This window comes from Geotrypetes seraphini, chromosome 7 (genome assembly GCF_902459505.1).
Source record: "Geotrypetes seraphini chromosome 7, aGeoSer1.1, whole genome shotgun sequence".
NCBI lineage: Eukaryota > Metazoa > Chordata > Amphibia > Gymnophiona > Dermophiidae > Geotrypetes > Geotrypetes seraphini.
In genome coordinates this window covers 133748674-133761262 of record NC_047090.1, presented here as the reverse complement: position 1 = coordinate 133761262, position 12589 = coordinate 133748674, and the positions used below count along the sequence as shown (strand labels likewise).

General features: G+C 38.9%; 1 protein-coding gene across 2 annotated transcripts in view; it reads left to right on the top strand.

Moving 5' to 3' along the window:
* Positions 1–12589, top strand: part of SOS2 (SOS Ras/Rho guanine nucleotide exchange factor 2) — a 292583-nt gene that overhangs the window by 203493 nt on the left and 76501 nt on the right. For both annotated transcript variants that reach the window (XM_033951288.1, XM_033951289.1), the window contains one exon: positions 915–1137. In XM_033951288.1, the coding sequence (XP_033807179.1) occupies positions 915–1137 (223 nt within the window). The remainder of the gene's footprint in view (positions 1–914; positions 1138–12589) is intronic.

Sequence of the window (12589 nt, the reverse complement as noted above, 5' to 3'; positions counted from 1 at the left end):
CCCCTGACTCCCCTCAGAGTTCCTGTTGCTGCCGCTGCTCCTCTTCCTCTGCCACCCGTCGCCTCACGGCAATTCCCTGGTCCCACTCCCCTCAGAGTTCCTGCTCCTGCCACCAGTGCCGCTGCTTCTCCTCCACTGCCACCCATCGGCCTGTGCAGCCTCTATCACTGCTGCCCCTCTGTGCTCCAGAGGCCCCGGGCATTTCCTCCCAAGCTAATAAAACCCTAAGTGCACATGCGTACTCTTACCTGCCACGGAGTTTAGGGTTTTATTATTACTGATATGGGTTAAAGTTGGATGACAGAGTGAGGCAGTTGAGAGGAGTTGCAAACTTGGTTATTAATATAGACTTATGTTTTGGATAGTATTACTGCTTTACAATGAATTTGAACACTTTTATAGACGTATGGCAAGGGTTCAGAGTTAAAGTCCTGGGCAAGTAGGTGGGAAGGGAAGGAAGGGGAGATTTGTTCAGAGATGTCTGGGGCTTGCATAGAACGAAAACTGTACACTGGCACTGGTATGGTAATCTTTGTTGTTTGTTTTGAATTTTATAATAAAAGAAAAAAAAGAAATACAAGTTGAAATAAAGAAGTAAATAAAACAAGTAAATAAATGGGGCGGGGCAAGGGCAGTGCTAGGGGGCCCAGTGTACTTGTGTGCCTAGGGGTCCTTGAAGAATTAATCCTGCCCTGCTAGTCTGGTAGGCCTCAAGGAAAGAAAATTAGCAGGTAAGACAGAATTTCTTATTTAGTTTTAACTGAAAATGAAGCCTCCCCTGCTGATATACTTCAAGAATGTTGATTTGTCCTTTTCTGAGCTAGGGTGCTACAGATATGAAAAGAGGATATGAGATAGCATAGTATTTTTGTTGATTTTGAAATCTGCTGTACAATTTTGCTTTATTTTTATAGGAAAATCCATGAAGAAATGGGTGGAGTCCATTGCAAAAATCATCAGAAGGAAGAAACAAGTTCAGGCTAATGGCATCAGCCATAACATCACCTTTGAGACTCCCCCTCCTGCTATTGAATGGCACATTAGTCGTGTTGGACAGTTTGAAATGTTTGATCTCATGACTCTTCATCCTATAGAAATAGCTCGCCAGCTAACTCTTCTGGAATCTGATCTTTATAGGTACACCTTTTGAATGTTTCTATGTTTGCAGATTTCCAGGTGACTATTTCATATTTCTATCTCATGTTAAAGTGTGCCTAAATAAGGGACATGGAAAAGGATATAAAGATGCTGATTAAGTTTTATTTGTTGCTAAATTTTTGGAAAATTTATTTTGAGAAGATTGGCCTTTTAGCTTAGTATCAAATATTCAAGGGAGTACTGATAAGTCTTTGGCTTTTCCTATTTCACCCACTTTTAGACTAACACTTTCATCACATCACTTCTTATACTACTACTACTTATCACATATGAAACACTACTAGACATATGCAGTGCTGTACATAGTATATGCAGGTACTTTTCACTATCCCTAGTGGGCTCACAATCTAAGGTGTTTTTTGTACCTGTGGCAATGGATTAAGCAACTTGCTCAGGGTCACAAAGAGCTGCAGCAGGAATTGAACCTGGTTTCCCGGGATCTCGGCCCACTGCACTAACCATTAAGCTACTCATCAATGCCTGGAATGCATCCAAGTAGGAGGCTCTATGGAGCATCATTGCACCCACTGAACATGGTCTCCCATCTGCAAATAGAAGACTTAAAGAGGGAGGGGACAGGAAAGGGACAGGTGGAGACTCCACATTGGGTGCCTAGGAGAAGGGGAAGGAGGGAGTCAGGAAGGCAGTCTGTGCTGCAGCCTGTGCCCAAGTAGTTTTTGTGCTTCCGCTTCTCTTGCGCCCTGTGCAACTGCATTGCCCGCACATACCTTGTTATGGCCCTGTATCAAAATGCCATGTTAGCAGTATGTTGAGGCAGAGATTTTGGGAACATACTCTGGCCTATGCCTTTTAAGGAACAATGGCTGCCTTGATGGACAGATCCTGGCCCATCCTGGTGTTTTATTTATCTTGATGAAACTATGACTTAAGCATTCTCTTTCTATTTAACAGACGTCGCTTCTGTTTTCTTGTTGTGTTCTTATAAGTTTTCCTTGATTCATTTCACATTTCATTCATTATTGTTATCAAATAGGTAACATAGTAAATGACGGCAGATAAAGACCCAAGTAGTCCCTCCAGTCTGGTCAACCATACTTGCTCCATAAATTAATTTAGCTTAAATTGTTCTTTTTCTTAGATATTTCTGGGCCAGAAACCCAGAACCCTGCCCAGTAGTGTGCTTAGATTCCATCTACTGGAGTCTCCATCAAAGCTCACTCCAGCCCATCCTAACCATCCCAGCCATCGAAACTCTCCCCAGCCCGTCCTCAACTGAATGTCCATTTATGGGATACAGGTCGTGCAAGCCTACCCAGTACTGGCCTTAGTTCCTTCAATGTATACCCATTATTTTCTGATTAGAGATCCTCTGTATTCATCCCACGCTTGTTTGAACTCTGTCACCATTTTCTTTTCCACCACCTCCCTCAGAAGCGCATTCCACGCATCAACCACCCTATCTGTAAAGAAGAATTTCCTAACATTACTCTTGAATCTACCACTCCTCAACCTCATATTATGCCCTCTGATTTTACCATTTTCCTTTCTCTGGAATAGATTATGTTCTACGTTAATACCTTTGAAGTATTTGAATGTCCGAGTCGTATCTCTCCTGTCCCTTCTTTCCTCTAGGGTATACATATTCAAGGCTTCCAGTCTCTCCTCATACGTCTTCTGGCACAAACCTCCTACCATTTTCATCACCTTCCTCTGGACCACTTCATGTCTTTTTATGTCCTTTTCCAGATATGGTCTCTAAAATTGAACACAATACTCCAAGTGGGGCCTCACCATCGACCTGTACAGGGGCATCAACACCTTTTTTCTTCTACTGGTCACATCTCTCTCTATACAGCCTAGCATTCTTCTTTTATTCTATCTTACGGAGGTTAACAGTGAATTAGGTCTGTTGTAGTATTGGGATTTATAATGGTTCTGAATACCACAAACCATCAAGTTTTTATTTTGGCCGAAGTGGCTTAAAGTCCATCAATGGTTTCTCTTCAGGAGATGAAGAATTAATAAAAATATGCTCTGGACTGTCAAGTTTATCTGTGGAATCTAGTATTTGTTCTACAGAAATCCTCTGTAATCCCTTCAGGAAGTAGAAACAGAGAAACATCAAAGGTCTGCGGTCAAATGACCTGGCTACAACTGGTCATCTGAAAGCTATACAAAACAAGACTTTAAACTTTGTCCATATTGTAGGCAAGAACTTAATGCAAAGTTGGAAGAAATGGAAGGTTCTCAATCTAATTCTGGTAGTGATGACCCCATTAATGCAGCTGAAAACCTCAATGCCAGCTTTACACCTCTTGGTATTTTCCTTCAAAAATTCAGCGGGTTAGCAGGCAAAATTCCTTAAATTATGCCAAGGGCAAATTCAGTGAAACCCAAGGGGCCTTTGTTAATCATATTGCAGCTGTTAGTGGCTTAACTCCTGCTGAGATTGAACAACAACCAGCAAGTGATACATGCCCAAAATTAGTGACTATGACCTTTTGCTGAAGAAACAGAAGCAAAAGTTGGAACTTTCCAACCATAAGTTAAAAATACAATTTCTGAGCATGAGAAAAATGCAAAAGAATTCAATGTTTCAACCAGGATGGTAAAAAGAGCCAGGAAGCTGAAACAGAACAGCAGTATTCTTGCTGTACCCAATACCAAAACAAGGGAAAAGAACAAAATGGTGCATTGGACAGTTCATCAGGAACTCATTCAGTCTGCATCTGTACAGTTCATCAAAATTTGAAACTTATGCTTTCTGTTATTTCACTTCCAGATGACTACAGATTGCTTTTGAGCAAAACTGTGATATTAACTCAAAAGACTCCATTTTTCTGCAGTGTGAAAATGCCCTGGGAGGATTCCTCTTGAGTACCGTAATGTCTTGCTGATTATTTAAAGTTTGTTTCGTATGTGTCTGACCTAAATTTCTAAACTAGCCTGATTATTTAAATTTTTTTTGCAGATCTGAAATGAAAATGGTGCCCCCTCCCTCCCTCTAAGCCCATTATTCATTATAAGATCATAAACCCTCCTATTAAACCCTTCCCAAATGTCTTAATGCTGACCAGAAACATGATCAGGTGGTTCCTTCACAATCCATTTTGGACCAATTTCGACTGGATTTTGTGGGATTTTTGAATGTCTTGTAACTATGGATGAAACGTGTGTGTATGGAGATATATATATATATATATATATATTTCAGAGAGAAAAGAACAGTCCAAAGAATGGAAACACAGTGGTTTCCCCACATACCAAGCAATTGAAGACACAGAAGTCATTGAGCAAGGTGTTGGCATCTGTCTTCTGGGACAAAGATGGAATTTTGCTTGTAGATTACCTGGAAAGGAGTGTAACCATCACAGCAAAGTACTGCATTGCACTTTTTGACAAACTGAAGCTGCAACTGGTCTCCAAACGTTGAGGCAAGCATTTCAAAGGAATCTTGTATCTTCAAGACAATGCCACTCGGGGGCGTGGCTTAACGCGAACACAAGATGGACGTGTGATCGCAACGCTCCTCTTCATCTAGGCAACGGTTTAAAAAAAATTTTATCCCCTTATTGCTGAATTCGGGAAAAAACAAGTGTAATTGAAACTGAAATTGATGGTAGACTGATATTGACCTCCCCCGCCGAAATCGAGACAGATCCTGAGAGAGGAGAGCCGAAAGTAAGATTGCCGGTTTTTTTTTTCTCAGCGCTGGATCGGCGCGGCATCGGGGCAGATAACTGACAGAGATTGAAAAAAAAATCTATCAACGGAGACAATTTGATAATACCGCTGGTATTGAGGAAAGACTTGAAGGGAGGGAAACAGTGAGGCTGTTGTTTTTTTTACCGGCTTTTCTCTGTTTTGATGTGGCACGGAGATGAGGAAGGGCTGTTGAAAATTTGAACTGACTAACAGTGGAAGGAGTTAATGAGGGACCGATCTCGGTGTGAAGCCGCTGTCAGCTGATTTCTGGAGCTGTGGCGGTTTGATGCAGCCCTCTCCTGCCGGCGCTGAGTCGGAACCCTGGGGGCGGAGAGTCAAGAAGATCAGTTAATCCTTCGCCGGTTTCTTTATTATGGGGAGAAACATTGAGGGCAGGACACTGGAAGGAGTGAAGGCAGACTATTGAACATTGAATTGGCCAACAACAGAAAAGATAGAAGGGAGAGTTTCAGACTGATTTCTGTGGAAGGCTGGTGCCTGTCAAAGACAAAAATATGGCAGTTTGATGTAGACCTCCCCCGCCGGTGTTAAAGTAAAGCCCTGAGGATAAAAAACCAATTGTTTTCTTCTGTGCTGAATGACATCAAAAATAACTGTGAAGAAATAAAATTGGCGAAAACTGTGGCAACTGATACTACCCTACACCTGACGAAACTAAAATAAAGCTCTGAGGGAATAAATGCCAAAAAGAAAATCTGTTATTTCCTCACTGGCAAAACAGAGAAAAAAAATTAAGAGCGCCTTTTTTCTCAATGCTGAAGCGACGCGGTGTTGAGGGCTGAGATTTCCAATGAGCTGAACGATAAAAATTAAAAAGAGGCTTGAGGACCACGGTAAACTGACATTGAACAAGCCGAAGATAAAAGGAAAAAGATAAAAGCTTCCTCAATTTAAACTAATTTTGGTGAAAGGACAGTGCCTGTCAGTCTGAAATTAAGGCAGTTTGAAATAGACCTCCTCTGCCATTTTTGAAGAGGGTAAGGAGCTGATTTTTCTTTCTATACTGTGTGAAAAAGAAAAAATAAAACTGGTAAAAATTGTGCCAATTGAAACTACCCTCCAACGAAATTAGACAGGAACCCTGAAGGAAGAGATCCAAAAAAAAAAAAAAAAAAGAGTTTGCTATTTCCTCAACAACATAACATCGAAGACGAGTCATTGAATAAAAAGATTGTGGACAAGGTAAAATCTGTAAAAATATAAAAATAAGTTCAGGAATATGGCAAGTACCAGACAAAATAAAAATGAGGCTGGTATGTCAGCAAAAAGACAGAAGCAGGATCAAATTACACCAAGTAAGATCCCACTTCCTGCTGAAGAACCTGATATATTGAGTAAAGCAGAAGTTATGGAAGAACTGAGACAAATTAAACAAATGCTTAAGGAAACTGTGACCAATATGGCTGAAATGAAGGAAGAAATATTAAATATCCACAGACAAATGGAAGTAAATAATAAAAGAACAACTGTCTTAGAAACCAAAATGGAGGTCATAGAAGGTGAAGCAAACAGATGCAAAAATGACAGTCTGGAACTGAATAAATTGAAAGATCAACTGGAAGACTATGAAAATCGAGGAAGAAGAAAAAATATTAAACTTTTTGGAATACAAGAAAATTTAGAAGGGAAAAATGCTATACAATTTCTAGAAAACTTAATTCCAAAAATACTACAACTGGATTTAAAACAACCACTAGAAATAGAAAGGGCGCATAGGATCCCAGTAAAAAATGTAGAAAATCAAGGCAGGCCAAGACCACTAATATTCAAAATGCTTAGATACCAACAAGCATTAGAAATATTAAATGCTGCCAAGAAAGACAAAAATCTAAATTACAAAGGATCCAGAATATGGTTTTTGCCGGATTTTGCTAAAAACACAGCAAATAAAAGAAAGAGACTATTAGACATGAGACCTCAATTAAAAGAAAAAGGATATAAATACGGATTATATTATCCGGCAAAAATGAGAGTATCATCTGGAGATAAATCTTTGTATTTTGAAGATCCAGAAAAATTAAAAGCCTTTCTTTCAAAATCAGAACCTATGACATTTTAACATAAAATATCAAGATTGGTTTTGATGACATTGTGAAAAATTATAAAAATATGAGACATTGAAATATTGAAGAAAGAAAAACATGAACTAAAGAAAAGACAATAAAAATATAAAGAGAGAAAGTATAAGATATAGGAAAAATATCAATACCATATTAAATACATGTTTAAGATATAAATTTATGATGTAAACTATAATACTAGGGAAATATAAATTAAAAATTGATGAATGGATAAAGATACATTAATGAAATGTTAAGAATAAAAAATGACTAAAGATATTAAAGGTTAAAATAGATAGATACAAGGGGATATTGATTGAATATTGGTTGCCTAGAGGGGAGGAGAATGTTCGGGTTGCAGTTCCAATGTGTGTCCTTAAGCAGTCATTATATTGGGTGGGAAAGGGAGGGAAAAAGATGGTATTTATTAGAATGATTAAGGAAAAAGTAAATAAGGGATTGGATACTTCAAGGGTAAATATGTGTGTCATAGGAAAAATTTTTTGGATTTTAAATATGAAAGAAGAAGAGAAAAAGATTATACTGATAAGTTTTAAAATATATAATGTCTTTTAAGATATACTCTATTAATGTCAATGGCCTGAATCATGTAATCAAAAGGAAAAAGGTATTAGCATTTTTAAAAAAGCAAAACGCGGATATTTACTGTCTGCAGGAGACCCATCTTAATACAAAAGAATCACAGAAACTAACGGGTGGGTGGGTAAAAGAATGTTTTTTTGCTCCAGCAGAGGGTAAAAAAGCAGGGGTAGCAATTCTTATAAATAAAAAATGTATGGCCAAGATTAAGGTAATAAATTCAGACCCACATGGAAGATGGATACATGTCGATATAGGTATGGGAAATAATGCCCTGACGTTGTTTAATATATATGCCCCTAATTCGAATCAATCAGAATTTTTTAAAAAGTTACAGAATATGTTGTTACCACTGGCTGCTTCTAATTTAGTGGTAGCTGGAGATTTTAATGCTGTAATGGATCCATTATTGGATAAAAAACCAGGTAAAAGTATAAAATCTTTAGGTTTAGATAATTTGGCTCAATCATGTGATTTGAAGGATATATGGCGTATTCTTCATTTTAATGATCAGGAGTTTTCATTTTGTTCACAGGTTCATAAATCATTTTCAAGAATAGATTATATTTTTGTTTCAACAAATAAGGTGCAACAGGTGATTAAAGCTTCCATAGATCCTATTATTATTTCGGATCATGCGGGAATATGGATAGAATTAAAATTGGATCAATTGGAAAAGGGTAGACCTCTTTGGAGATTTGATAATGCATTGCTTGTGGATGATAAATTTTTGGAAAATTTTAAAACACAAATTAATGATTTCTTTCAAATGAATTTAATGGAGGATACATCTATTGAGAATGTATGGGATGCATTTAAAGCAACTATGAGGGGCAATATTATATCATATTCAGCTTTTATTAGAAAACAGATTAAAATGCAATATATAGAATTAGAAAAAGAAATCAAAATATTAGAAGCTAAATTGGTAAGTAAATGGGAAAATGAGATATTGCAAGCTCTTTTAAAAGCAAAAGGTAAATATAATGAATTAACTTCAAAAATGATAAGAAGAGATTTGTTTTTCAAACAAGCAATGTATTATGGAAATTCTAATAAGGCGGGAAGATTATTGGCAAATTATCTTAAAGCAAAAAAAAAGAAAAACTAATATAAATGGGATAAAAGATGATAATGGTATAATAACAAATCAAACAAATATAATTTTAAAACAATTTCTAAAATTTTATAAAGACCTGTATTCTTCCGAGCCTTATTTGGGGAGACAAAAAGATGGTAAAAATTTTTTAGATTTAATTAATGGACCTAAGATTCCTGATCATTTAAAAAGGAGTTTAGATGAACCTATATCATTAAAAGAATTAGAAACAGCATTGAAATCTCTTAGAGTTGGATCCGCTCCAGGTGGTGATGGTTATACAGTAGAATTTTATAAAACATTTCAAAATGTCCTTTCCCCACATTTACTAAATTTATATCAAACACAACTTATAAAAGGTGATATTAAAGGTACTATGGCTGAATCAATAATAATTGTTTTGCCTAAGCCAAATAAAGATCCTACTTTGGTTTCAAACTATAGGCCTATATCTTTAATAAATGTGGATAATAAACTTTTGGCGAAAATTTTGGCTTTGAGATTAGCCAAAGCTCTACCACACATTATAGATATGCATCAGACGGGTTTCGTTGCTAAAAGACATTCCTCTAATAACTCTAGATTATTGTTTCATATGTTAAATATATAAAAAAAAATGAATGAACCGACTTTTACAGTTTCCTTGGATGCAGAAAAAGCGTTTGATAGGGTAGAATGGAATTTTATGTATCAGGCTTTAGAATGGTTTGGTATAGGTTCTGGATTTATACAAATGGTAAAAACTTTGTATAGCTTCCCGATTGCAAGATTAAATATTAATAATATGATATCTGATGGTTTTCAATTGCAGAGGGGAGTTAGACAGGGTTGTCCTTTATCTCCATTGTTATTTGATGTTGTATTAGAACCCTTATTGTTAACAATACAGCAAACAAAGGGGATACAGGGTATTCCATATTCAGATATGGAATATAAAATTTCGGCTTATGCTGATGATATTTTGCTTTATTTGAGAAATCCAGAGTCTACCTTATCTTCTTTATTGGAATTAATTGATAAGTTTGGCAAATTTTCAGGTTATAAAATTAATTGGAACAAATCTGAAATTATACCTTTAAATGTTCATTGTGTAAAAGGATTATTTGACGATTTTCCGTTCATATGGAAAGAAGAAGGATTTAAATATCTTGGCATTCAAGTAAAAAATACAATTGAAGATACCGTAAAAGAAAATGAAAAATTTGTATTAAAAAAAGTTACGGAGTTATGCGAGCAATGGAACCCTTTACATATTTCTTGGTGGGGTAGAGTTCAAACTATTAAAATGATGATGTTGCCTGTAGTTTGTTATCAAATGAGTATGATACCTATTTATTTTCAGGGGTCCTTTTATAAAAAGCTTAATAGCATTTTAACAAAATTTCTTTGGCTTGGTAAAACACCTAGAATAGCTTTAGTAACTTTGCAAAAATCAATTAAGGAGGGAGGGGTAAATTTTCCAAATTTTTATAGGTACCATCAAGCCTATATTCTACGTCAGGGTATGTATTGGATCCTCCCAGAACTTATAGATAATGCACCGGATTGGTTGTATTTGGAATGGCGCCTTATGTTTCCCCTAAATTTAGTTCATCTTCCAAGTACAGTGGTGCCTCGCATAACGGACGCCTCGCACAGCGAACGCTGCGCACAACGAACTTTATGTCTTGATCCGTACAACGAACTTCGTTTCACACAACGAAGTCGCCCGAGCTGCATCCTTCCGCGCAGGCACTGCGCTTAACTGCCCTCTCTCCGCCTGGTTCCCTCTTGCCCCCCCCCGACTCCCCGACACGATCGGGGCAAAAAGGAGCCCAAGCCCTCTTGCCCCGCCGATTCCCCAACTCCCCACACAATATCGGGCCAGGAGGGAGCCCAAGTCCTCCTGGCCACGGCGACCCCCTAACCCCACCCTGCACTACATTACGGGCAGGAGGGATCCCAGGCCCTCCTGCCCTCGACGCAAACCCCCCTCCCCCCAACGACCGCCCCCCCCCAAGAACCTCCGACCGCCCCCCCAGCCAACCCGCGACCCCCCTGGCCGACCCCCACGACACCCCCAACCCCCTTCCCCGTACCTTTCTGTAGTTGGCCGGACAGACGGGAGCCAAACCCGCCTGTCCGGCAGGCAGCCAACGACGGAATGAGGCCGGATTGGCCCATCCGTCCCAAAGCTCCGCCTACTGGTGGGGCCTAAGGCGCCTGGGCCAATCAGAATAGGCCCGGGAGCCTTAGGTCCCTCCTGGGGGCGGGGCCTGAGGCACATGGGCCCAACCCGACCATGTTCCTCAGGCCCTGCCCCCAGGGGGGGCGGTCGGAGGTTCTTGGGGGGGGGCGGTCGTTGGGGGGAGGGGGGGTTTGCGTCGAGGGCAGGAGGGCCCGGGATCCCTCCTGCCCGTAATGTAGTGCAGGGTGGGGTTAGGGGGTCGCCGTGGCCAGGAGGACTTGGGCTCCCTCCTGGCCCGATATTGTCGGGGAGTTGGGGAATCGGCGGGGCAAGAGGGCTTGGGCTCCCTTTTGCCCCGATCGTGTCGGGGAGTCGGGGGGGGCAAGAGGGCTTGAGCTCCCTCTTGCCCCGATCGTGTCGGGGAGTCGGGGGGGCAAGAGGGCTTGAGCTCCCTCTTGCCCCGATCGTGTCGGGGGTGCCAGGGACCACACGGAGTCACCCACCGTACCACCCGATTCGGGTAAGCGCAGGTATCGGTGGGTGGCTTATTTGCGGGGGGGTGCCTTATTTTACATTTTTTTCTAAAAAGGGGGGGCTGTCTTATTTGATGGCCCTGCCTTATCGGGGAAACACGGTAGAAAAAAAAAAAAAAATGAACAGTTAAGTCCCAGTTTTTGCCGCTGAGACTCTGCCCTCTCACTGTAAAATTAGACTCTACTTAGTCTGTCTTTAAATTTAAAAAATGTGTGTTGTTTTAAAAAACAATTATGTTTTTAGATGTATCTAAATAAAAATAATAACCAAAAATTTATCTTTTTTTATGTCATCTTAGCATATTTTATGCTACAGAACGAATTATTTTTTTTAACATGTATTGTTATGGGAAAACGCGTTTCACACAACGAACGTTTCACATAACAAACTTGCTCCTGGAACGGATTAAGTTCGTTGTGTGAGGCACCACTGTATTAACATACCTAGAAGATACAGAGAAAATAAAATATTAATGGATACTTGGAAAACGTTGAGATTTATTAGTAAATTAACACCTATCCCAATAAACAAATCAACTAATCAATCTCTATGGATAAACTCCAAGATCAAAATTGGCGGAGCTCAAATCCTTTGGAAGAACTGGATTATTGCAGGCATTAGATCTCTAGATGATGTTATTTCAGAAGGTAAACTGCTGGATTTTTCACAATTGCAACATAGATTTGGTCTAAGTAAAACACAAAGTTTTAAATGGTTGCAATTGAAGCAGGCCATTCAGGTTGGGTTCCCTGAATGGAAAACATTGAATAATCAATATAGTTTAAAGTTCTTATGTTTTCAAGCAGACTTCCTAGGACATCAAGCCGCATTGTGGTATAAATTAATATCTGGATATTTGAATAAAAAACCAAAAAATGGTCTAAGAGATATTTGGAGCATTGAGATTAAGCATCAAATTAATGCATCTCAATGGCCACTAATTTGGTCTTGAAGAATGAGATGTACAGTGTCAGCATCTATGAGACAAACTTGGTTCTTTTTATTACATAGAGCTTTTTGGACCCCTACACGTTTGCAAAAATTAGACAGTTCTAAGTCCAATAAATGCTGGCACTGTAATCTGGAACCAGGGACATTAGATCACTTACTATATCATTGTCCCTACATTAAAACTTTTTGGAATTCAATTTGGCCACAAATTAATAAATTGATGGAAAATCATATATCAATATCATATGATACAGTATTATTTGGAATGATGATGAGGAAAAAAAGTCAAATTTCACCAGAAAATATCAAGCTTTTATTAATTATGACAGGGGT